At 39.1% G+C, this 26,851-nt stretch overlaps 2 protein-coding genes and 1 pseudogene across 2 annotated transcripts in view; 1 reads left to right on the top strand and 2 right to left on the bottom strand.

Moving 5' to 3' along the window:
- Positions 1-1,199, bottom strand: part of LOC146452657 (uncharacterized) — a 1,838-nt pseudogene extending 639 nt beyond the window's left edge.
- LOC146452656 (leucine-rich repeat-containing protein 43-like) overlaps positions 1-20,754 on the top strand; it is a 26,426-nt gene extending 5,672 nt beyond the window's left edge. The window contains exons 5-13 of the mRNA XM_085097434.1: positions 1,446-1,576; positions 3,885-4,005; positions 4,348-4,465; positions 7,107-7,183; positions 7,792-8,002; positions 8,862-9,083; positions 9,900-9,982; positions 10,675-10,912; positions 19,212-20,754. Coding sequence (XP_084953560.1) covers positions 1,446-1,576; positions 3,885-4,005; positions 4,348-4,465; positions 7,107-7,183; positions 7,792-8,002; positions 8,862-9,083; positions 9,900-9,982; positions 10,675-10,912; positions 19,212-19,480 — 1,470 coding nt within the window. The 3' untranslated portion in view covers positions 19,481-20,754. The remainder of the gene's footprint in view (positions 1-1,445; positions 1,577-3,884; positions 4,006-4,347; positions 4,466-7,106; positions 7,184-7,791; positions 8,003-8,861; positions 9,084-9,899; positions 9,983-10,674; positions 10,913-19,211) is intronic.
- LOC146452655 (short-chain specific acyl-CoA dehydrogenase, mitochondrial-like) lies at positions 20,253-26,851 on the bottom strand. Its single transcript, XM_085097438.1, has 9 exons — positions 26,579-26,851; positions 24,947-25,096; positions 24,545-24,656; positions 23,409-23,731; positions 23,035-23,091; positions 22,847-22,927; positions 21,974-22,069; positions 21,073-21,129; positions 20,253-20,909 (listed from the first exon to the last, which is right to left on the bottom strand). The coding sequence occupies exons 1-9, from the start codon at positions 26,819-26,821 to the stop codon at positions 20,757-20,759; spliced, it is 1,272 nt and encodes a 423-aa protein (XP_084953564.1). The 5' UTR covers positions 26,822-26,851; the 3' UTR covers positions 20,253-20,756.

Below are 26,851 nucleotides of genomic sequence, written 5' to 3'. Positions count from 1 at the left end.
ATACAACTGGATATCCCTTTCCCCCCAATTAAGGGAATGATTGGAGGCAGCTTTCCTACGAAAGTCTATATCGTAGGAAAGCCACGCAAAACCCGCGAACTTACGGTAGGCCGATCGGATAATCTCCTGGTATGCAAACATCTCGACAGCCCTGTGAGGGAAGGAAGTCAGCAAGACTGTACAAAAAACAGCAAAGGCCGAGAGCCACCTATCAATGGAGTCAATGTGGGTTTTCTTCTTGCGGGCAGGGGTGGGGATGTTAACTTGTTTCCCTTCGAACGAAATAGAAACCCCGGGGAGTTCGCTTTCGTTTAGGCAGGAGTTTTCTGGCAGCAAAGAATCGAATTCAACAAACTCACCGCGTAAGATTGCTTGCTGGGTCTTCTGGGGAACGTGGGCAGCGATGGATGACTGCATGTGGGAACGAGATGGGCTGTAGTTCGAGGAACCAGATTGCGTAAGAAGGCTTGCGACGAAAACAGGGTCAGATAGCTGATGTCGAGCTGGAGGTTGAGGAGCGGACTGCAAAGGCTGTTGTGGGACGGGTGATGGGTTAGCTGGAGCAAAATTTTTAAGTTTCTCATCGACTATGGTGGCAATGAGGTCTGCTAGCGCGGCTGGATTTTGAACAGGGGAAGGCGGAACGCCCCTTTCGTGGACGCCATCTTGTGCTTCGCACGAGGTTTCTCCGATGTCACGTCCTTCACTTGGACCAGCCTGCGGCGGATCTCGTCGATCGTTCCGTTCATTCGTCAAAGCGCCGTTCTGGTTGGGCTGCTCAACCTGATCGGGGAGATTAGGAGCGACAGGAGGAGGATCGTTGCTTGCGCGAGGCCTTTTGGCTGCTGGATCGGCAGAATCAGCGCTTCGCGTACGCGATGGTGGCGTATCCACGCTGATGGTGCCAAGGCGCTCGATCATTTGTTCGCGTGTTCCGGCGATGGGTAGTTGGTTTTGAGCGAGTAACAGGCGAAGGACCTCGTTTGTCACGCCCGAAAAATCCATGAGAAAGACTTTGCTGCTGCTCAACTTGCAGCCTTCCAAGAAAGTGGCGATTGAAAGGACTGGCACAGAATAAGATGCAAAGCAGGCTGCCATATATGGAAGTCACATGTTAAGGGTGGACCGCAGTAATAATGCGGGCTCAATAGTTGTTGCTTGCCAACATTAACCTTTATTTTATGCTAAAATGTCAAAAAACTATGTACTGTGTTTTCCCTGTTTTATCATAGTTAATCCTGAGAGTCATAAATTGCAGAGGTATCAGAAAGGCTGAAATATGTATACTTTTAGGTTTAAATGACCTCTCTGATACCGCTGTAAATAGCATTTTCTGAAAGGTGGTTGTTTACCAAGGCTCCACTTTTAATTGACAAATACCATTTCCATTTTTGTAACGATACTGCATCATAACAAAAATATTTTGTTGTTATTTTGCTTTACAGGAGCTAGAGCTTGCAGCTAATCAGATTTCAGACATCAGTTCTCTTTGCATATGCCCTCCACCTCTGATTCACCTGGGCCTCAGCTACAATCTGATCTCTTCCATCACAGGCCACATGAAAGCAAGTTCATGGTTAGTCTTACTTAAATTAAAGTTTTGTTAAATATTGTGTAGTTCCAGAAAATATCCATACCCCCACCACGGAGGGAATTTCACATAGGACCCCCCCACCCCCCAGGATTTTCCATTTTCGAGGTATTTTTTTAACCCCCCCCCCCCCCACCCCTTTGGAAATTCCTCAAATACAGAATACACCCCCACCCCCCTCTGGAAAAGTTTTACTTCAAAAGAATGCCTCATAAATCAGTTTGATGTGAACATTTCAGAAATATCAAGAACTGCCTACACGAGGAGAAAATATGCGTTATCGAAGAGCGCGCGCGCTGTCCAATTTCACCGGTAGAGTTTGCCAAAGGGCTCTTGATACTGAAATAATTGTTGTGATTTATATTTACCTGTGGTCATTGACATCAAACTTTACCATTAGCTTCGCTAAAGATTTTAAATCTAAATTGTTGGAATAAGTCCGGCAACGCAAAAATGTGTTTTCATTTAATTTGCATATGTCATGTTTATGTTCCTGTGCAAATTTGTAGGAGATCAAAAGGATTATCGCTTTAGTTCTACTCAATCGATATTTATCATGGTAATCATTCAGTCTAGTTATTTTAGTCAATAGTGTTCCTATTGAATTGGAATAGCTCGGACAAGATAAGCATTAGCAGGGTAGGGAGACAAATTGACGTTTCAGATCGTAACTTGAAACCGCAGACGAAATGGAGCCGCAAAACGAAATTAGCATGTTGACATTCTTATGCAAATTTTGTATGAGATCAATAACACATTAAAAGAATGTCAAATTGGCTCTATTTTGTTGAATTTTGGCATAGAAATTAAGTTAATAGTTTTGGACTTTGAGTTGAAATACTTTGGACAAAATAAGTTTTAACACGGGTCAGTTTTGACAAACCATGATAATTGACCCAGGGAATTGACCTTTGCCCGTAACTTTACACAGCATACAAAAATAACAAACAAATATTTCAATGTTTTATGTAAAATTGGGGCTTTCACTTTATAGCCATACAAAAGTTTCCCTTTTAAACATTGATACAAATTCAATTGTTGCCAGTGAACAATATTTCTCTACGCAAGAAAGTTTCACAAACAACAGTTTTATAATAACTGAGTCACGCAACGCAGACATAGATTTCTTGTCTAACTTGGACTACTTTGCTTACAAAGGCTTTTCGGAGAAGGGAAACATGTTTTTAATGTAACAAGGGTTTCTTTAAAACAGTTAAACAAAGTAACGTCTTCAAGAAAGATCTACGAACTTGCTAAATTGGTAAGTTACAATTTTGAACAACTATGAACGTGAACATGAACGTGAAGTTGACCCTCTGGAAACTTATCCAACCATTCACCCCTCCTCCCCTCTGGAATTTCCTGGGCCATTGACCCCCCCACCCCTCTGGAATTTCCAATTCCCTCCGTGGTGGGGGTATGGATATTTTCTGGAACCACACATTATTAACAAGGAAGGTATTTTAGGGACGGCTTACTTTTGTTACTGCACATACGTTTTGCGAATCTCAAGATACTCGGGTTTCCTATGGGTGGTGCCTACGAATACAGGGATATTTTTACATGGTTTAAAACTATGTAGAGAAAGCAGAACTTAGCGAGTGCTGTTGGTATCCAAAGAGAAAATTGAGGGTAACAATGCATTTTCAGAGATAATAAAGCTTTAAATTATTTGGAAAGAAGTGTCACACATTGCTTTGTATTTTACTGTTTTTTTATTATTTTTATTGTTGCTTAATTATCTCTCAAAAATGCATGGTTACCTCCAATTTTCTTTTTGGATTCCAATGGCTCTTGCTAAAATCTGCTCTTCCCAATTAGTGATAAACTGCACAAAAATACTTTCAGTGTTAGTAGGCAACATCCCTCACAAGGGCTATTGAAATTCAAAAAGAAATTGCAGGTAACCAAACCTTAATATCAAAAATATAATATTTAGTTACATTTGGTTACCCCCAACTTTCTTTTTGAATTTCAATAGCCCTTGTTTTCGTTTCCTGTATAGTCATAAACCATGCAAAAATACCTTTGAATTAGTAGGCTTCTAAAGAACTCAGAGTCTCCCAGATCATCCTGAGATACGCAGAACACATGCACAGTAGCAAAAGAAGGTACTGTCCTCAACTGATGTAAATGTAAAATGATGTGGAAAAACGTAACAAGGAAAAAAATGAAAATGAGCATCTTGTTCACTTGGTAATAAAGTCTTGTTTGGGGGTATGGGAATTATTCATGATTGTAACTGAATTATTGAAGGTAAAAGTTGTTGAGTTTTTCTTTTTTTTTTTTTCAGGCCACATCTGCTATCTTTAGATTTAAGCTTCAACAACCTTTCTGATCTTTACGACACCATCAATGTGTTGAAAACATTACCCAAGCTGAAAAATCTTGTCCTTCAGGGAAATCCTCTGGCAGTAAGTTCTGGAGTTGCATTGTTTTTCTCTGAAATAATATTTATTATAATTTATAAAAGTACGTATATTTTACCCTCATGTTGAGCAAGACTTGACCTTGTGCCAGTAAGAGCACATTCACCCCTTTTCTGTGACTGATTAGTGAGAGTTTCCCTACATAATCCTTACCTTCACTTCCCTAGGAAACAACCTTTTCAGAACCTCCACCGTCTTCAACATATTAAACAGCAAAGATTTCCAGGCACAATCACCAATGTTATGTTATGTTGGATTCATCATTGATGGCAATTTAACAGTTGAGTTATTGTCACCATCACTGACATTATACTTTTATTTCTTCAGCTTGTACCAGGTTACCGTGGTTACACTATTGACTCTATTCGACAACTGACTATTCTTGATGACATCAGAATTTCAGCAGATGAAAAACATTTCTTTAAAGGACTTTCTAAACTGAAAGGTATGCTCCAAACTTCGCTACCAAATGAAGGAGGAAGGGTAGGAAAGGAGGAAGGGAGGCAGGTAGGAAGGGAGGAAGGGAGGAGGGTAGAGAGGGATGAAGGAACAAGGGTAAGGAGGGAGGAATGAAGCAGGGAGGGTAAAGAGGGAGAAAGGGAGGAGGGTAGAGAGGGAGGAAGGAAGAAGGGTAGAGAGGGAGGAAGTAAGAAGGTTAGAGAGGGAGACAGGGAGAAGGGTAGAGAGGGTGGAAGGAAAGAGGGTAGAGAAGGAGGATGGAAGGAGGGTAGAGAAGGAGACAGGGGGGAGGGGAGGGAGAAAGGAAGGAGGCTAGGGAGGAGGATATAGAGGGAGGCAGGAAGGAACATAGAGAGAGAGGAAGGGAGAAGGGTAGACAGGGAGGGAGGAAGGAGGTAGAGAGGGAGGATGGAAAGAGGGTAGAAAGGGAGGATGGAAGGAGGGTAGAGAGGGAGGAAGGTAGATAGCGAGGGAGGAAGGGAGGAGGGTAGAGAAGGAGACAGGGAGGAGGGTAGATAGGGAGGGAGGAAAGAGGTAGAGAGGGAGAAAGGGAGTAGGGTAAAGAGGGAGGATGGAAGGAGGGTAGAGAGGGAGGAAGGAAGGAGGATAGAGAGGGAGACAGGGAGGAGGGTAGAGAGGGTGGAAGGAAGGAGGGTAGAGAGGGAGGATGGAAGGAGGGTAGAGAAGGAGACAAGGGGAGGGTAGAGAGGGAGGAAGGAAGGAGGGTAGAGAGGAAGGGAGGAAGGAGGATAGAGAGGGAGACAGGGAGAAGGGTTAAGAGGGTGGAAGGAAGGAGGGTAGGGAGGGAGGAAGGAAGGAGGGTAGAGAGGGAGGAAGGAAGGAGGATAGAGAGGGAGACAGGGAGGAGGGTAGAGAGGGAGGAAGGAAGGAGGATAGAGAGGGAGAAAGGGAGGAGGGTAGAGAGGGTGGAAGGAAGGAGGGTAGAGAGGGAGGATGGAAGGAGGGTAGAGAGGGAGACAAGGAAGGGTAGAGAGGGAGGAAGGAAGGAGGGTAGAGAGGGAGGAAGGAGGGTAGGGAGGGAGGGTAGAGAGGAAGGAAGGAAGGAAGGAGGCTAGAGAGGAGGGTAGAGAGGGAGGAAGGAAGGAGCGTAGAGAGAGGGGAAGGGAGAAGGTTGGCAGGGAGGGAGGAAGGAGGCAGAGAAGGAGGATGGAAGGAGGGTAGAGAGGGAGGATGGAAGGAAAGTAGAGAGGGAGGAAGGGAGGAGGGTAGACAGGGAGGGAGGAAGGAGGTAGAGAGAGAGGAAGGGAGTAGGGCAGAGAGCGAGACAGGGAGGAGGGGAGGGAGGGAGACAGGGAGGAGGGGAGGGAGGGAGGGTAGAGAGGGAGACAAGGGGACGGTAGAGAGAGAAGAAGGAAGGAGGGTAGAGAGGGAGGAAGGAGGGTAGGGAGGGAGGGTAGAGAGGGAGGATGGATGGAGGGCAGAGAGGGAGGAAGAAAGGAAGGTAGAGGGAGGAAGGAAGGAGGGTAGGAGGGAGGAAGGAAGGAAGGAGAGTAGGAGGGAGGAAGGAAGGAGGGTACAGAGGGAGGAAGGAAGGAGGGTATAGAGGGAGGATGGAAGGAGGGTAGGAGGTAGGTAGGAAGGAGGGTAGAGAGGGAGGAAGGGAGTAAGGTAGAGGGGGAAAGGAAGCAAAGGAGGGAGGGAAGTAGTTACTTAGAAGCAGGGGCCTCCTGGTACTGGAGATAGGAAAGAAGGGAGGTAGGGAGGAAGGAATGGAGAAGAAAGAGGCCAATGATTTCTTGCTCCAAGTCTCAAAAGTTCTTGAAATTCTCTCTTTTACAAAGAGTTCTACAAGTTTTGATCTGCATGAAACTCCAAATTAAAGTAATTTGAAATGCATTTTGTGTTTAATAAAATAAGAATGTTAATTAGAAGTTGTAAATTAGTTAATAAGAATGTTTCCAGCTAAAGTTATTAGTTATTCCACCTCTTGAATATTGTACTGTTCTTCAACTATTACAGTCAATCCAGGTCACGCGTGAACAGTATTTCCAAGAATGAATGAATATTCAAATTTCTCTTTGTAATGTCCGACGTGTGAATGGAATGTTGGACATTTCTCTGGAAATCGTTCCGAAAAAGACGCACTAACTGAAAAAAAGATTCAAAATACTTGGGAAACAATTGTTATTCTTGAAATATTCAATTTTGCAATGTAAAGAAAAATTCATAGCTTTATACTGACAATAAGCTAGGGAAATTTATAAGGGAACTCCGAAATCTCGTTGGAGATTTTCAAAACTGACATGTAAATTTCAAAACTCCGTTCAAATTTCAAAAATATCTTTCACGCGTGACCTGGGTTGACTGTAAGTGTGATGTAACTTTGTCTATCCAAATTATTTTCACTTGCCTCCGATCCCCCCCCCCCCTCACAATTACATTTATTGGATGACTCCCCACCTTAGATTCCCCCCCCCCCCCCCCGCACCACCCATGCGCCCAAATTCCACCAGCCCACTCCTCTTGAACAGTCTCAGACATCTAATTCAACTAAGTAAACAATTATGGTCTTGTCCAACTGGAATTTAAAAATAATAGCTTGATGCATAACTACTACAAATATTATTGTAGTTCTGTGTTTAACTGTTCTTGCTTGTTTGTTTAAGATGTTCCAGTGGATGAAGCTCAAGTCATGATATCCATCAGCAATATTAAAGGAGTTAAAATGCCAGAAGAGGTTGAGGTCAGTAAATAATGTGTTGAATCAAAAAACGTGTTGTTGTTGAGTAAAATATTAATTAACAATTACTGGACGAGGTTGAGCAAAATATTGTGATTTGTCAGTGACAAGCAGATCAATTATTTGCCAAAGCCGAAGGCTGAGGCAAATAATAGATTTGCGAGACACTAACAAATCACGATATTTTGCGACAACTGAGTTCAATAATTGTTTTATTATCTGATCACTGAGTTTGTTTTTCGTGATTATTTTTTGGGAAATCACTCCGTGACAGCTCAGGGAAGCAATCTGCCGTTTTCATGTAAAAGTGTGGTTTCAATTATGCATGAGCAGAATATTATTTGCAGCAAAACACAATTAGACAGTATTGTGCACGAGCAGACCATTATTTGTAGGCAGGTATTTGCAGGTCACGTGGTTTGCTCTTGGCCAATAAAAAGAAGGGGAAAAATACATCGAATGACAATTATTTAAATTGCACTAGAAATGGTTTAATAGCTCACACATTTTTACATCCAGCTCTAAATTACTTGATCCTTCATACCGTACATTAATTTTACAATAAAATTGTACCACTATATTTATCTTCAACTTCAATTAACTTCCCACAGGATCCTGAAATCAACACTGATTACCCTAAGACTGAGCACAAGTATCATGTAGAATTCCAGTTCCTCAAAGCAGCACCCCCAGCTATCCAATGCGAGTCCCCTGCTCTTTCAATTCCCACCATCTCTTTAACATCAGTTGACGGCAGCAAGAGTGTTGTATATGAAGAAGGCACTGCTGCTAATGAAGACATCCATTCAGATAGAGATTCAGGTGAGTTGCTTTAGATGACCAAACTGATTGCAAGGCTGACAATACAGCAAAGGGCTTACTTATTTGGGCCAATATTTCAACTAGTATAACTAGTCTTCTTCAGGGCCAGAGTTACAAATGAGAAAAACTAACGGCTCAAAAAAGTTGAAATTTTGAACATAAATATAAACGGTTAATGGTTAACTGGTGTACATGACGTATCGTACATAATAGTACATAAGATGCATAGTACATAATTTGGATCTTTGGCTTTTGTATAAATTCTCCAAATGTGTCAATCCTGTTACAACCCTTTTAGGTACCGCTGACATCAAAATTTTGGCACATTTAGCCTGGAAGTTGTCAATAGTTGTCAACCTTGTAATTTAACCTAAATGGTCTGTTGGTCAGTTTTCAAATGGTCAAAATATATGTGTATTGAAAACATGTTTACACCTACAGAAACTCCAGAGTTGCCATGTTACTAAATTGATGCCATTGATATCAGGCTGTAGATTACAGCACCACAGCAAAAAAAAATTGAAATCGATATAGGAGAAAGAAAACAACCCACTTGTATACTCGAGGTTCAAACATTCAGTAATATAACTCCACTTCAATCCATGCAGGTTGTCAAAAATATCACTGACGACGGCTCATGTTTGATATATCTGTCTTCTGACTTTCTGGACAAAATTACAGAATTTTTAAAGGTTTCTTTGCCTCCTTAATTCTGTAAGAGGCTTGCACAGAATTATTAATAAAACAAAAGCTAACTATAGCATTTTATTCAAAAAGTCTTGTTGAAATTTGTATTTACTCAATGAGACCCTTTGTTTTCATAACTTAAATAATCAGTGATCACAAAATATTTTTCCAGGTCTATTCCAAACAGTTGCTACTGGAAGCTTGCCTTGGTCCGAAGAAGGAAATATAGAACTTGACTACAGTGGTAAATTTCACACACGTTTACTGGTGCCACTGAGAGACTTCATTCAAGATGGTATTTATTTCACAGTTATAAAGACTAAGCATTTGTATGTTCTGGAGGATCCTAATGCATCACAAATTGATGAAAGCAAGCCTCCCACCTCAGCAAAGAGTAAGTTGAATTATTTTTTGGAAAATGAGGTAGCTGTGAGGGATCCAATGCACTGGTAAAGGAAGTAATAACGACCCTATGCTGTCAGAATGTATTGCTGAATTGGAGGAGACGACAGCTGAGAGGCAGTTTCTCTGACAATCTGTGGACTTCACGTTCACGTTTCTATGGCCTGCACTAGCTGGTTTTGTTAGATAGCCATCCCATGAATAACATGCAAGAGGATGTCTTTCGTAGTTCTAGGGCTTTTTTTTTTTGGGGGGGGGGGGGTGGGGTGGGTTTGTTTTCAGCTTTTCCAAACTCTACATTGCATGCAGATGAGTCTGAGTCGTGGCAGGGAAATAAACAGCATATAAAAGAAGGCTGTCATAGCTAGGCTTGGTGTTGAGATCGTTTGTCACTTTTTGAGCCATGTGAACTACTGTCTGCAGGCAATAATTGGGAATCTTATCAATTTAAAGTTCAAGTTCAAGTTCAAGTTTTATTAAGTTTTTCAAACGTTACTTACAAATGAACACCGCCTGCAAATAGCGAGCTAATCTAGGCAGGCGGTGTTAAGGACATACGTGATTATAAGTGATTTTACATAGTACTGACCCATGATAAGTTATGGGTGATTTTGAAAAGCAGTACGTTTGTTATTAATTACATGCAATAGCTAGGTATCCAGGGCATAGTGCTATGGGGTTAAGGGAGGGGTTGGCAGATGTGTTTAAGAATGGCTAAATTACACATAAATCCACATTTGCTCAGTAATATTTTAAACAAAGATTGCAGAGTACAGTCTAATTGGAAAGTATCATCTATTTTCATAAGGTCGACCAGGAAGCAAAGCAAGCAAAAGTAAGGCAGGTGGAAACAAAGAGAAGCACAAAGACTCGGCAAAAGGAAAGGACAAGGTTTGTTTGAGTAATTCTGTTTATAATTTACACCTGGTTTTCGTGCTGGGAAGCCCCTGTGAGATGATAACCGAGTTTGCTGCTTCCCAACCATGCCAGATGTTTGCCATATTGGATGAAAGTGTAAACAGGTTTTGAAGATGATAAAAATTAAGATGCAGGTTTAATAAATTTTGAGTTTTGGGGGGCACTTGTTCAAACTAAGTGTAATTTTTTCTTCTTATAATTAGAGTGTTGCATGCCAAGTTTTATATGAGCTTTCAAACAAAAAACTAATAATAAAAAAAAGCTTTCAAACAACTTTTGACGTCTTTCTGATGGCTTCCATCCCAACTAATTAACCAATCCAAATACAACTCTGTGAGATGGAGTTGGCAAGTTGCATGTTAATCAATCAATCAATCAATCAATCAATCAATCAATCAATCAATCAATCAATCAATCAATCAATCAATCAATCATTTAATTATGTACACTGCAGTTTCTATAACAACATTCGACTGCACCCTACAGAACACTAACCAGTTTGTGATGGTTAACTCCTCCAAATTGACAGTTCAAAAGGAAACCGTAACAAAGTTATTGAAGCGTTGTCAAAAACGTTGTGCAACTGGCATTGGTACAGCATGCAGCATATTTGTAAAAAATTAAATACAATAATGATTATTAATATTCTCGTTGACAATCTGCAGCCAAAGGATGGAAAAGGCAAGAAGAACAAACAAGATGACATTGAGCTTTTTGAGCTTCCAAGAACACGATCAGTATTGGGTTCATGTCAAGTCACGCTTGCTTCTTTGCTGGAAGGAGAACTTGAAGTCCAGGAGGAATGTATGTGTGGAGGGGGAGAAGAGACTGGGGATAGTGACAAGAAAGAAGAGGGACCTGGAACCAAGTCTGATGCAGGTGACAAAAAGAAGCCAAGTAAAGGTCAGTTTATGGTGGCTGGCAACTGCCATTTGTTACAACGACATAAACTTGTTAATTTTAGATTCATTTTATTTTTATTTTCAAAACAAAGCATTTTTATTATTCAATAGAAATTAAAAGCAAAAGCAAAACTAATTTCTTCACGGCCGGGAACTGCCATTCAAAACAGAAAAAGTAAAATCATTATGTGTAAAAAATGGGCTCGAAAGCCGAAAGTGACTAGAACGCAGTGACGGGAAATATAACGGCATATTTTCAAAATGATGGTTGGAAAGAAGACGTCATTTTTACAGAAGAAATTGCTAGGCTTTTTAAAGAATATTTGTCTTGGGTCCACAAATCGACTTTTCTCCAAGGGGTAGGTCCGGGGTTTTGGGTCAAACATGACCATATTTTGAAGTCGGCATTTTTCACTCCTTTATGCCCCTGGGATCATGGTGTTGTAAAACTTCCTTAAGAGTCAATGTCTGAGAAAACCGGGCAAAATCTGAAAAAGCTGAAAGATGGGGGTCGGCCAAATCATTCCATACTAACATCATAGTTAGGTTAGGTGGACTTATGGATAAATTTACTAAAGTTTACTCTTCAAGTGTTTTGGTATAGGAGAAATGAGATCCACTCTCCATCACCCCCTCAGGTCCTAGTTTTTCTGGTAAATTTGACCCAAATTTGACAGCCAGCAAAAACTGTAAAATTTAGCGAAGAGAGTTCGTGTTTTGTACCTGATATAAATGGTCATAGAACTTCTTGTAAAAAGCCAGAGATATGCGAAATAAGCAAAAGTCACTCTACAACATTTAGTTTTGGAATACCTATATTTCGCATCTGCGAATGAGCAAGAAATTAGCCATTTTCCAACTCACGCAGAACACACAACTAAATCTTCAGCAACAATCGGATGCTAAAACCAAACACTCTTACCTTCCCTCTATCACAATCATCAATAATCTTTTTGGGCCATTCAAACAGCAAGATGCTTCACCACCTCCATTACTCCTACCACTCGTTGTCATGTACAGCACGACACGACGCAAGCAATGTGCCGATTAAGCCGCTCTTGGATTCCACATTGGATTTCTCCACGGTTAAATATATGCAGTTGACTAAAGTGGTCCCAAAAAAATCAGATCCCCTTTTTGGCAAATTTAACAGAAGGAAAAATTTTAAAAGAAATACGAACTAAACAGAACGACGCCATCTTGAGTTGGATTACTCTCAAGGGACTGGGAACTACTTATTTTTACTTTAGGTAGGGAGGGGACTTCAGAGCGGAAAAACGCAAAAAGCATGCGCGAACTCTGAGTGAGGGCTGGGCACCAAAAGTTTCAAAAATGGCGGCAATTTTAATTTTCTTATTTTCAACAATTTACTATGCTACCGCAGATATCTCGGTAAGTAGCGATAATTATCCCACACAAGAAGATAGCTGTAGATGTAACCTTGCTGTGGTTCGATTTTCTTAGGGCTTCTTAGACTTTAAGAAAGATTTTCAAACCTTCATTGTTCCCGCGGCGTGTAAACAAATCGCCTCTACGGGTCTGTTATTGTCATGAACCTTTTTACAAAAAGCGACTATATAAGCAAACCCCAGAATATTTAAGGTCGAGAGCTCAACCCTGGGTAGAAAAATAGTTAATCGTTAATTACTGAGTTTGCCAAAGTATATAATTGTTTGCCAGAGCGGATTTTTAATTTTTTTCGCAAGGATCTAATCATCGGTGTCGAGGGAGCAATTTCATGCGATGCGTTACTTTCGATCTCTTAGTATATTGTACTGCTTTATTTCCTTTAGTTTAGTTTATGTCTCTTCAATATATTGTATATTTCTTTTTGTCTTTCACTGCCCGCCTCGATTAACTTTCGCTACTTGCGGTCCAGTATAATTAGCTAAAAGTTGATCATGATAAACACAATAAAAAAGTTTGTTTTTGACACGGGTGTGTATGCATCCATCTAGTAGGCTCAGGTCAATTACACAACTGTTGTGTAACAATATTTATCTGCACAGGTCAACTGAAGGCAGGAAAAATATCTTTAATTGCGGAAACTTCCCAAATAATCCCTTTTGTCACTGTGCTTAGCCGCGGAGATTTTGAATTTGTTTCACAAAGCCTTCCGTGGTCGCACTCTTGCCATCATTCACTCGTCGCGCAATTTTGTTTTAGAAACGAAAAAATAAATAAATAAATGCATCCAGTGAGCAGAGGTTGACCAGCTGCAACTTTTGAAATAGAATTTTATTTCAATTTCAGTTGTGCTGACGCCAAATATGAATTGTCTTGTAATGAGGAACATAGAGAATTAAATAGAGATGAAGCTCGTGTAGCATAGTTATAAAAGAAGTGTCCCTTTGCTGTGTTTGTAGTCATGTACCGGAACCTGTACCGCAAATCCAGTTTTCGTTCTTGTACTTACACGGTGTTGGTAACGTGCCCGGTCCGTTTTTATAGCATATTCGATGAAATTGGACAAAACGTAGATGGTAAAATGTATTTTTACCACAAAAGCCACTGCTCAACAATACAGAATCGAACCGAACGGCAGCGTTTTCAATTCACTTGCGCCCGCGAACGGATATGCGCAGAAAAATTGCGCAGAATGTTTTTCCGCTCTGAAGGAGGGGACAGGGAAGGACCTATCGCCGGCGCATTGTTGCTAGAAACGTCTGTTTGTCGCGATAAACAGCTCAAGATCTGAACAAATAATGACATGAACGAATCATGCTCAAAATAGAACCAGCAGAACCGCGCAATAGCGTGAAAAAATAACTTTATGGGATTTTTTTTGAGCGCGCGGCTTTTGATGTACATTTCCACCGTCAAGAAATCAGAGATATCCAACTCCCGCGTTCTTCACAACTCGATAAAGCACGCTAAAGCATGAACAACTGGAATTTTTGAATTTAATAACAAAAATTGCAATGCCTTTATAAGAAAGTTTCCGTTTAGTAACTTCGAAAGAAGTACCGTTATTTGACACTTGTACTACATAACACTAGTAAAACAAATCTCTGTACAATGTGAAACTGATCACAGTTATTACTCAATAAATTGACCCTCCTAGGTTAATCTCTCTACTCGACACGCTCTCCTCTGAATCACTGAGGAAAGCTGAAATATGATCTCTACTTTTACCGCAAGGCAATCAGATTGGATGTGTGAAATAAGTAGAAACAGTGTCATGGAATTGTTCAACCTTTAAAATAAACTGCGTAAAACTAAAGATAACTGACGGAAAATCTGCGCTTGATATTTAGAAAAGAGAATTTTCCTTGCAGATACCCATTGGGTTGGAATTTCCTTTTTCCTATAGATAACTGCCTTTTCCAAGGTATGTTTGTTTTTGCTTCCGATCTTTTGTTTACTTATTTTGAACTTTGCTAGTTCCGTTGGTCTGTCAATGAACACATGTCGTGAAGCGAAATATTTACCTATAGCTAGGAGCCCTCACTGAATACGTCATTTGCTTTCAATAAAAGCGTTGGATTTGTCATTCTGGCTTGTCATGTACACCAGAAGGCCCTTGGGAGTATGCGCGTTTTGGTTATAAAAGCTGCTGTTGAAAACTTACACAACAAATTAACAAAAAATTAGTTTTGGCTGTATTATCTCCGCTTTGATACCTTGATAAATATGATAGGAGACGGGAAGGAGGAGCTGCCGGACCGTCAAGAATCAGAGAATAAACAAATAACATCAAGTTAACGTAGAATCTGCAACGCCTAACTCTTAAACTCTACTGGGATCATCACAAAATTGTCTCCGGGTCGAATAAATAAAGAAGTTATATATCGGTCCAACGGAACAGTAATCTTACTATTAATTCAAAACATTCACCATAAGCTTGTCCTCAAATTTTGAGGTAGCATCCTCCACTTTAAATCTGCTTGAATGGCCTTTTCGACAAGTGTTTATAATACACAGGGCTGAAACAATATTTGAAATGTTGATTTCAATTGAATGAGATGTTTGTTACATTGTAACAAAACAACGCATTTGATAAATTAGCAGAGATTTCCGAACTGATAAGAAACTACACGTAAGGTGAAAATATCTTAAGGTAACATATAACGAGTAAATTAATTACCAAAAAAAGGTGAATTGCGAGAAAATAATTTAAATATTGGCTTATTGTACATACCGGATCCTATTGGAACTGAAACTTGAAACTCCTGGTATATTTCTTCCGACACCTGTTTGTTTACCCGACGAGGATTTTTTAATTTTTTCGCTTCACCTCTGTGAGATGGGTGAGAACAACTGAATTTTAACTTCTGGTAATGTGTTGTTAATTCGTACTTGTGCTTTGGACATTTCGCTGTCTTCCTCTGATAGAGAATGCAATCCGGCGCGATTGAGAATAACATCAGCCTCGTTAATCCGTGTCCCTAAGCCTCGACTTCGATCGACTGACACCCAGATTAGTTAGATAATCTGTTAAATCCTTTCTGCATGATTTTAGAGGAATAACATAAAGCTTATTTGGCGCGTATGGTGTTGGACTGCATACACTGGCAACAGTTGAAAATAAGCAGCTCATTTTGCGTTATACATTACGCTTCTCAGTGCAATGTAAATACTGTCGCAAAAGACTGGAGCGAAGCGCATATGTCACGTAATAAATGTAAATATGGTAAGAACAAAATTGTCATAAAATACTTTCGTACGTGTATAGTCTCTTACGATATAAAAGAATATAACGTTATTTTTTCGGATTTTTTCCCTTTGTATTGAAACAAAATAGAGTTTCTGCAAGTGAATCTACAAACAAGACTTCCAACTGGGCTGCGGTAGTTTCTCTAAATTACTCTTGTGTTTTTGGCTCTTATTTGATTTGTTGTAATCCCGTCTTTGACAGTACAAGACAGCTTGACCCAGAAACTTCACTTAATCAAAGCCCACAAAACGCAAATTAAATTTCAAAACGATATTCCCTGCCCAGCAAGCATAACAGCATGTAGGCCATTTAATAAGCAAGGAAAATGGTTGTAACTATCGTTGGTATCTTCATTTCCCAACAGTTTGTTATTCCTTGCCACTTACGGCATGAGCCTCAACCAGCCTTCCTTAAATCAAAAAGCTTACTTATGAAAAACAGCGTGGAACAATCATCCATGGCCAGCCTTGGCTAGCCCCTGGCTCCCTTACAACCAATCAACTAGTTCCCAGTCTATCCCGAGTGAACAAATTCAACATGGCGTCGTTTTGTTTATTTTCGCGTTTTCTTAATTTTCTTTCCGTTCAATTCGCAAGAGAGGGGATTTAAATTTTTTGTGGAACTAATTTGATCAACTGAATATTTTAAACTTAAGACAAACCCAATGCGAAATCCAGGAGCGGCTTAAACAGCACATTGATTGCGTCGTGTCGTGCTGTACATGACATCGAGTAGTAAGAGAAATGGAGGTGATGTAGCATCTTACTGTTTGAATGGCCCAAAAAGATTATTGCTGATTTTGATAGATGGAAGGTAAGAGTGTTTGGTTTTGGCAACCAGTTTTTGCTGAAGTTTAAGTTGTGTGTTCTGCGTGAAGTCGAAAATGGCTAATTTCTTGCTCATTTGCAGATACGAAATATAGGTATTCCAAAACAAAATGTTGTAAAGTGACTTTTGCTTATTTCGCATATCTCTGGCTTTTTACAAGAAGTTCAATGCCCATTCATATCAGGTACAAAACATGAACTTCGTTCGCTAGATTGTACAGTTTTTGCTGGCTGTCAAATTTGGGTCAAATTTACCAGAAAAACTAGGACCTGAGGGGGTGATGGAGAGTGGATCTCATATCTCCTATACCAAAACACTTGAAGAGCAAACTTTAGTATATTTATCCATAAGTCCACCTAACCTATCTATGATGTTAGTATGGAATGATTTGGCCGACCCCCATCTTTGACCACCTGCCTGGTTTTCTCAGACAATAACTCTTAAGAATCATTTTTAAGTGAAAATAACGCCCTGACAAAGGACGTTCTTTTTAACCTTAACCCTGACTTAATCTTTTGTGGGCTATTTCTTTGTCCCTGGTCCCTTGCGAGGACTAAAAAATGTTTTAGGGGACGTTTTCGGACACACTGATTCGATTGGAAGCTTTTAAAGAATATTTCTCTTCCGTCCAAAAATCGTTTTTTTTTCCAAGGAGTAGGTCCAGGGTTTTGGGTCAAGAATGACCAAATTTTGAAGTCGACACTTGTCACTCATTCATGTCCCTAGGGATCTCGGCTTGTTGTGAAACTCCCTTTGGAATCGCAAATAATGCCCTGACGAAGAAATTTCTCTTCAACTCTTACCCTGACTTCATCTTTTGTGGGCTATTTCTTTGTCCCTGGACCCTTGGAAGGCCTAAACAGTGTCTCAGGGGATGTTTTCGGACACAGTGATTCGATTGGAAGCTTTTAAAGAATATTTGTCTTTGATCTAAAAATCTACTTTTTTCCAAGGGGTTAGTCAAGCGTTTTTGGTCGAAAATTACCAAATTTTGAACTCGATATTTTTCACTCCTTTATGTTCCTAGGGATCTAGGCGTGTCGTAAAACTCTCTTCAGAATCATTTTTAAGTGCAAATAACGCCCTGACAAAGAATTTTCTGTTCAATGCCCTGAGAAAGAATTTTCTCTTTATCTCTCACCCTGACTCCATCTTTTGTGGGCTATTTCTTTGTCCCTGGTCCCTTGGGAGGCCTAAAAAGTGTCTGAGGGGACATTTTCGGACACACTGATTCGATTGGATGCGTTTAAAAGAATATTTGTATTTTGTCCAAAAATTGACTTTAGTCCAGGGTTTTTAGTCAAAATGACCAAATTTTGAAGTCGACATTTTTCACTAGTTTATGTCCCTAGGGATCTCAGCGTTTTGCAAAACGCCCTTGGGAATCATTTTTAGTGCAAATAACGCCCTGACAAAGAATTTTCTGTTTATCTCTCACCCTGACTTCGTTATCTTTTGTGGGCTATTTCTTTGTCCCTGGTCCCTTGGGAGGCCTAAAAAGTGTCTGAGGGGACGTTTTTAGACACACTGATTGGAGTGAAAGCTTTTAAAAGAATATTTGTATTTTGTCCAAAAATCGACCTTTTTCTAAGGGGTTAGTCCAGGGTTTTTTGTCAAAATGACCAAATTTTGAAGTCAACATTTGTCACTTGTTTATGTGCCTAAGGATCTCAGCGTGTCGCAAAACGCCCTTGGGAATTATTTTTAAGTGGAAATAACGCCCTGACAAAGAATTTTCTGTTTTTATTAATAAAAATCTCTTTTGTGGGCTATTTCTTTGTCCCTGGTGTCTTGGGAGGCCTAAAATGTGTCTTAGGGGATGTCTTTCGGACACACTGATTCAATTGGAAGCTTTTAAAAGAATCTGTCTTTCGTCAAAAAATCGACTTTTTTCCAAGGGTTTTTGTTCAAAAAATGACCAAATTTTGAAGTCAGCATTGTTGACTTGTTTATGTCCTAAGGGATCTTGGCATGTCGTAGAACTCCCTTGGGAATCATTTCTATGTGAAAATAATGCCCTGAGAATGAATTTTCTGTTTAACCCTAACCCTGACTTCACCTTTTGTGGATTGGAAACTTTTTGAGGAATATTTGTCTTCCGCCTAAAAATCAACTTTTTTTAAGTCGGTATTTGTCACTCGTTTATTTCTCTTGGGATCTTGGTGTGTCATGAAACTCCCTTAGGAATCATTTTTAATTGGAAATAACGCCCTGACTAATAGTTTCTATTTGACCCTTAGGCTGACTTCATCTTTTTTTGGCTAGACTATGATTTCGGCCTAATTTTGATTAATACTATAGACTGATTTTGGCCTAAGTTTATCCAAATACTATAGTGTATGATTTTGGCCTAATTTTCATCCTAATACTATAGACTGATTTTGGCCAAATTTTTATCCAAATACTATAGACTACGATTTTGGCTTAATTTTGGTCCTAATACTATAAACCAGTATGATTTTGGTCTAATTTTTATGCTAATACTATAGGCTTCCATTTCCGGCTTAATTTTTATCCCTTTACTATGGTTTTTGGCATAACTGTCATCCTAATACTACACACTGTGATGTTTATTTATTTTTATTTATTTAATTTAATATTTATCCAGGGGCATCCAATTTAGCAAAGCTAGTTTAAATGGAGCCCTTATTTGGCCTTATTTTCATCCTAATTCTATACACTCTGGTTTTTGGGCTAATTTCCATCCTCATACTATAGACTCAAATTTTGGCCTACCAGTAATTTCCATCCTCAGCAGTGGGGCTCAGTGTATAGAGGAGATTTCATTTTCACTTGTGTTCCTTTTATCTGCCAGATGCTGGTGCTGACAAGCCTTCCAAAGGGAACCTACGGGCATCAACTCCAGGCAAGGGGAAAGCTGGGCGGGGAAAATCAAGCAAAGATGACAAAAAAGGAAAAGAAAAAGACAAACATGAAGAAAATATGGATGACGAGGAGGAGATACCTCCCGTGCCCCCACTGACTATACAGGTGCATATTAAACTGCATTACTGGAAATCGGCAAGAGAAGCTGCACAAGAATTCCTACCACAAGGTGTTCCTTCACATACTGGGCAGAACTAGTGTGACCATTACTGTAAATGATAAAATGGTTGACCTTCTCTGAATTATTAGCGGTTTTGATTGAAGTTCAGATGTTCAATAGTGTGGAGTAGAGTGTATACCCTGTAGATACATTTCACCAGCGTTTGAAATCAAGAAAATTGTAAGCAAAAGATCTGACATATTTTGACATTTCATATTTTCCTCTGACGCTAATTACTGACTTGATTCGTTGATGGCATGTACAACTAAAAAAGAAGTCTCTTAGAGATAAAAATATTTAGAATGTGTTTCATTTGAATGTACAACCTTTTTGCGTGTTGTTTTAAGCCATTTTATTTTCACAGAATTGTACCAGTACCTTTTACAAAAAATATCTTTTTCACAACTGGTTTTCTCTGCATACCTAACGTATTGCTGTAAATTATTTTTTTTTTACCTCTCCTCCAATGTTTGGTAAAAAAAATCGTCTTCAGTATTGGCAATGAGTTTTCACATAAACCACAATGGAAGACTTTCAAAGGAAAAGGGGCATGCAAATGTAAAAGATTTCACTGCAGCAACAATAGATCGTTGTTTGTTACATAAAATCGGCACTGCATGCAAAAACTTGATAGGTTCAAATCCTTTTTTTTTTTTTTTATTTCTTTTTGACATAAAGTAGACCCCTTTTGCACAGAAGTCCTTCAATTATTATCAACCATAAGGTCATTCACTTGCTTACTAGTAAGTTATTTATTTTTTATCTTTATGCATTTAATGTTTCTTGTGAGCATAATTTATGGGTGAGTGATTTCTTTCAAGTAAGAAACTGTATGCGATGAATCTGATTGACCTCATCCATAGTGATCAATAAAAACAAAATAATGTTTCCAAGACAGTGAAACAGTCAAGTGTGAGCACAGCACAATTACAAGGGATGACATTAGTGTTAACTTTAGAGTGTATTTCTACTATAGCCAGCTATGTTCTATTTCAACCCAACTTTTTACTTCAACAGCTTTTTCTCGACAAAAGATTTAGGGAAGAGCATAAAATTGAGACTGGATAACGAACACATGCCCTTTTGTGAACTGCAGTACACAATGTTTCAGTTTTGATTTTGCCCCAAAAAGCATATTCTACTGCTTAGGAATATTATCTTTCAGCACATACTTGTAGCATTGCAAATGTCATGAAATAAATTAACATGGTCATGAAATATCCACAAATATCTGAAGGACTTTTTTTCCAGCAAATTGAGTTTACAAACTGCTGTTGTTTGTTCAAATGGAAATAAAGTACCAATAAAAGTTTGTTACTGAGCATATTCTTTCAACAGTCGCCCAGCAATCACAATTCTTTGTACTTCACTTGTCCCCTCATAAATCTCTGTAATTCTTGCATCTCTATAGTGTCTCTCTGCTGGCATGTCTGTTACATAACCCATACCACCAAGGATTTGGATGCTCTAAAGAAAGAAAACAATGTTTTTAGCTGCAGAAAAGCCCAACAAAAAGCTGGGCCATGTTGGTGGAAGTCTGTGCACTCATTACCCTCTAGGTGAGAGGGTACCCTGTGCACCTTGGTGGGGTTGAGTCCTGAACTAAACAATGAGGGGTTAAACACAGTACCTGATGTGCAATGCTAGTGGCAGCCTCAGATGCTGCAAGCTTTGCCATGGCTGCTTCCTGTGAAAAGAAAGTTTGTAATAAATAAATTAAAGTCACAAATTTCAGTGTACAAGTGTGAGATTGAGGGCACTTTCCACTCGTCAGGTCAGAACTGGGCAGCTAGAGTGATTTAAAATTGGTGAATTCATTCTTGAAAAGACGACTCTGAGTGGCCAGTTCTAAGAAATGAAAGCACATGTCTACTCTCCAAGACTGCAAAAAAGTTGTCCTTTTCTCATTGATCCTATACATGAAACGTGAGCAGAAATACTGATACATGATGCAAATGAATGACTCACAGCTTCACAGTTCACTTAATACAAAAACCACAATTTGACTAAATTGCTGCAAGTATGATGTTTAAGGAATAGGCCACTTCCGAGTTGTTTTAAACCTCATCATGAAAGCAAGTGCAAGGCTTTTCATATGAAAATTAGTTTTGTTTGTATTTGAATGAAAACTAATGCACAAAAGCCTTGCTTTTCATATGAGGTTCAAAGCAACTGGGAAATAGCTTATTACAATAATTATTGATCCCAACCCCTTGCACCCCTTGTTACTGGCAAATTAAGAAGGAGGGAAGCCCTCAATCTAGGGACAACATTGATCTGAATTGATTTAAAACATTTCATTCAGTAGGCTTTAAAAGTCATACCGGTACTCAATCTTGCACTCATTGGCTGTGTTGTTTAAAGCAGGAGTAGCGCTAATCCAGGTAACTGTAAGGGTTTTTTTCATAGTTAACCCAGGATAAGTGCTTATTGGGTTTCACACACCTCCGCCCTGATCATGTCTGGTACTCACCTGCTTTTGCCTTACATAAAACATTACAACTTGGAGCAAGAACAATATTCCAACACACCTTTGTAAAATTCTCGCCTGCATCTTTGAGCATTGCTGCTTTCCATGTTAGTAATCTGGCGCTCTCTAACTTGAGCTCCATATCTGCTAATTTCAACTGTCATACATAGGAAAATTAATAAAACTAGAATAACTTTAACTAGCAAAAAGAAGACACTTTTGTCAAGGTCATACATGTTTATTCTTTTTTTAGCAGGGACATTCTGTAAAACACAGCTTGTGATGAATACACCTTGCCTAAAGATGATGATGATAATGGCTGTTATTATTATTATTATTATTATTGTTATCATTATCATTATCATCATCATCATCATCATCATCATTATTATTATTATTATTATTATTATTATTATTATTATTGTTATCATTATCATTATCATCATCATCATCATCATCATCATCATTATTATTATTATTATTATTATTATTATTATTATTATCATTATCATATTGTCATTTAACAAAATAGTTGTGTAGGATATGCAGTTTCGATTGAATTAATTTTTAATAAGTTTTTGACGCTACACTGCATGAAAGTAAAATTCTAAGCTTTCTACTCTGCTAGAGTCTTGTTGACAGTGACTTGGTCAGGTAACGAGATATGTGACCCGACCAGCCTTGTCAAGATCACTGGAAGGTTGTATCTCCCCCCGTCTCTATTTAGGGTCAGCGTGTGGGCTCTGATGCAGATTGCCTCCCGAACTCCTCTCGTAAACCAGTCTGGATATCTGGATCTGAATCTCATTGTTATTATATAAGAGAAAGCTTAAAATTTAATGATGTATATATAAAAAATAACATAAGTTTTTACATATAAAAAAATATATAATAAAATTTAGTGTTATATAATTATATAGTATAATATGTATACCTGAATAGCTTGAAAGCTTGAAATTGGCTGATTGAAGGCAGACCTTTTCTGTGAATAGTCAATGGCACATTCTAGAGCAGCCTGCAATCAAAGCCCCAAGGATAAACTCACTTGAAAAACTTTTACAAATGAAATACAGTCAAACATCCTCACAGACCTAAAATTTGGGGTGGAAGGTTAGCAAATACCTGAGCAATTCCTAATGCTTGACCTGCAACGCCAATACGACCTGCATCAAGTGTACCCTACAAAAGATAAAACAAAGTTCAACACATAGTGTGAGGGGAGAATGATCATTAGCAAGTTGCTTTCACTATAAAACGTCATGTTCCTTGTCTGATTCAGTGTAACCTAGAGCTGTCAAAAATAGACAGACAAGTTCACATCTTTGAAATACGTATTAAAGACGTACAGACGTGAAAAACTGCCATTGAAGGATTTTGTGGATGGCCTTTAGACAGTCAAATCTGAACCTTCTTTTAGAAAGATCTCTGGACAGCACCTTCACACGGTTCTGTGCATTCACATGTCACATAACTGTTTAGTGAAGGAGACACATTACCATTGCAATCTTGAAACCAAAGCCAGGTTCTCCAAGCAGGTTTTCCTTTGGAATGTAGCAGTTGTCGAAGATCAGCGAGCACGTAGAAGATGCCCTTATTCCAAGCTTGTCCTCTTTCTTTCCAAGTGACAGTCCCTCAGTTGGTTTTGGCACAATAAATGCACTGATTCCCTTGTGTTTCTTTGACCTATCAGTTGTGGCAAAGACAACCGCTGCTTCAGCTTCATAACCATTTGTAATCCAAGCCTTTGTTCCATTCAACACCCAGTGATCTCCTTCTAACTTGGCAGTAGTCTTGGCTGCACCAGCATCACTGCCATTATCTAACAATGTGGATTGTTTTAAGTGCTGTAAAAACAGTCTTTACTAAGATGTCTGTAAGTACACAGAACCTTTCTTAAAAATACCAAGAACTATAATAATTATTTTTGGAAATGTTAAGGGTACATCTGGACAGCTGACTTGCCCAAAAAGAGACCAAACATCATGCAGATTCTACTTTAGCCTATAATACAGAGACTTCCATAACACTCTATTTCTTTGGTAACAATTTCAGAGTTCTCTAAAACATTTATGCAGCAAAGTACTTTGCATCCTAAGAAACCCAGGAGCAGATAGTCTGGGCGAGGGAAAGTTGAAACAGGTGACAAAAAATTGGCAAAGAAAAATTATCATTTTCCCCTTGATCTTTCTTCGCCAGATTTTTTTTGCCTGTTTTGACTTCCCATCACCCTGACCATTTGCCCCTTGATCTCCAACTCTGCCTCTGAAAGAAATCATCCACCTGACGGATTGCTTAGTTAGAGCCTAGGTTGATACCAAGTTAGCGCATGAAGGCTGATATTGATGATGATGATGATTCGAAAAAAAATCACCACCACTTCTCCTTCATGCATGCATGATAATATTATTAGGATGTTTCAACAGTCAGACAATAATGGAGTTGATACTAGTCAGAGTACTCTTTAATGTTAACAGCAACTAACAACCAAGGGTTCATTTAACCAAAACCAAAAGAAAAGTTCACCCAATTTAATGGCCCCTATTTTGTGGACTGGACATTTGGTTTAAACCTTCAAAACCCAGTACAACTGGCAGAAATATTATTCATTACAAAAGCCATTCAATTGTCCTACCTGGCTCACTGAGGGCAAAGCAGCCAACTCTTTCTCCAGAGCAGAAAGGCATCACCCATTTCTTCTTCTGCTCATCTGTTCCATACTTCAGTAATGGACCAAGGTAAAGGGACTTCAAACAACACATAAACAAACTTAAATCTTACTGGCTCAGAGTAACACAGGTAAAATGCTTGGATCTTTGTGCCTTACATCAGTATGATGTTAATTAATAATATTAGTCCATCACCTGATTTTTCATGAATTAATATGAGGAGTTTGGAAGGTTTGTAAAAGAGCACTCTAAATCTGTTACAATTTGTGTTCAGCTTTACATCTTGCAATCATTTGTTCAAGCTAAGAAAGTTTTCATTCCAGCATTTACTAATTGTTTATTTGTTTCAAGAAGAGCATCCAACTTACATTATTGACACTCATAACAACTCCAGTTGATGCACATCCCCGGCTTATTTCCTCCATTGCAATAGCATATGCAAGATAATCTAAACCAGACCCTCCTAGTGATTCAGGGACTTCCATTGATAAAAGACCCAGCTCTCCTATCTGTCTGATCTGTTGAAGATTAACATAATTATTATGTTGACCTTTTTCCACTGCATCTGAGGATTCAGGAATTTAACATTTTGTGAAAGACATAAGGAATGTGACCACTCATGGTTGGGGAGGCTTTGAAGACTAAACTCCAGGTCCCAGTTGTTCAAAGAGTGGATAACTTTATCCACTGGATAAGTAGCTATCCAGTGGAGAAAGTGTACTGCAATGAGCACTTTTGGTGGCAAGTTTTCCACACAATATCATATGCTTCAACTATATTCACAAATTATAGGCATATCGGGAAAATCTTGCACACATTTTATCTCCCAGATAGCAACCTATCCGGTGGATAAAATTATCTTCTCTTTCAACAACTGGGGCCAGAACAGTTGATTTTGTTTCCTCTTAAAATTCATGAAGGCAGACACAAGTCACCTAAAGTGTGAACTTGTGAGAAATGAAGTGCCAAAAGCATAGATTCTTGCATGTATGCATCACATGTCCATAGGAGACCCAGAGTGGGGGAAAGGGGGGGGGGGGGGGTATATATGGCTATGGTGTTTTAGTCATTTTGGGCTGAAAGTGAAAATGGATACAAATCTTAAACACCAGGTTGGAAAAAAGGCATCAGAAAGTTACATATCTTGGTCATACAACAAATGCAATATAATTTGTAAGGGTGAATAAGCTATGTATGTATGTATGTCTGAAGTTGGCTCAGGATCTGGAGAACCGAGCTGCTCACCCCCACTAAAAGATGTCATGGAGTACCCCACTCCCCCTTGATAGGACCTTGTTACCCAGTATATCAGCTCACTTCAGACATTTTATAGCATATTCGTATGATGGACCAGGACAAAAATAATAATAAAAAAAACAATACAGATGATTTTACAGTCTACTTGAAAAAATTAATGTTGTACATTAAAGGCAGGATAAAGTGCTGTCCAACCCTACACTAAACCTTAGCTTCTATAGCAGAAAGAGACTAGAAGCTTCATAACACTGCTACTTTCTCCTGCGTAGAGGAGGTGTTGTGGCATTAGGTTTCCTGTTATTAGTTATCTGTAAATATCAGCCTTGTGATCATAGGTCTGATACATAATTTACCTGCACCACTATCACACCAAAGATAAAGAAAATAGCATCGAATTCTGCTTTCTTTTGGGACATATGTCCTTGTGTTGGTCACTAGCTGACTACACAATATTGCATGGGTAGGGTGGGTCTAGTAACACAGGTCCTGTTTCTTTCTGAACAGTGAAGGTGATTCATAACATGCATATTTTTCTAACCCTATTAGAAACTCTGAAGTGTCCACTGGAGTTTCTTTTTTAATCAAATTCTCACTTTGGGAGAAAGATAATTTAAAAATTTCGCGCGTAGGAGGGTGGAGATGGGGGTGGGGATCAGCGGATGTTTAAAATTGATTTAAGTCTTATGTGCTAGTAATTAACTTCAAAATCATCAAAAAGAGACGTCAAAACACAACTGCTTCACCTGTTCAAGGGGATATTTATGATCTTTGTCGAGACTTCCAGCGATCGGTTTGAGCTCCTTCTCCGCGAAATCCCTGCATGTTTGTCTCAGCATCTCATGTGTTTCGGGAAGTTTTGCGAGACTCGATACACTCCTTCTTTCTCTTATACATCTTTCACTTCCTAACCGAGGTAAAACGTTGGAAATTAAATTTTTGGGGGAACCCAAAGACGATACAAAAATTCGTGACATAATCTTCGCCATTTTGTTGACCTTTGGAACCAGGCAAAATTA

This window comes from Pavona decussata, unplaced genomic scaffold, assembly GCF_977016875.1.
Source record: "Pavona decussata unplaced genomic scaffold, jaPavDecu1.1 SCAFFOLD_366, whole genome shotgun sequence".
Classification (NCBI taxonomy): Eukaryota; Metazoa; Cnidaria; class Anthozoa; order Scleractinia; family Agariciidae; genus Pavona; species Pavona decussata.
This window is presented reverse-complemented; position numbering and strand designations above follow the sequence as displayed.

Bases quoted from the DNA above. Each gene is read 5' to 3' on its own strand.
- LOC146452655 (XM_085097438.1), bottom strand. From the start codon at position 26,821: ATGGCGAAGATTATGTCACGAATTTTTGTATCGTCTTTGGGTTCCCCC. The intron at 24,657-24,946 runs GTAAGTTGGATG...TGTTGTTTGAAG, and splicing joins TTGTTATGAGTGTCAATAAT to TCCCTTTACCTTGGTCCATT. The intron at 20,910-21,072 runs GTACTGTGTTTA...TTCTTTCTTTAG, and splicing joins CCACTAGCATTGCACATCAG to AGCATCCAAATCCTTGGTGG.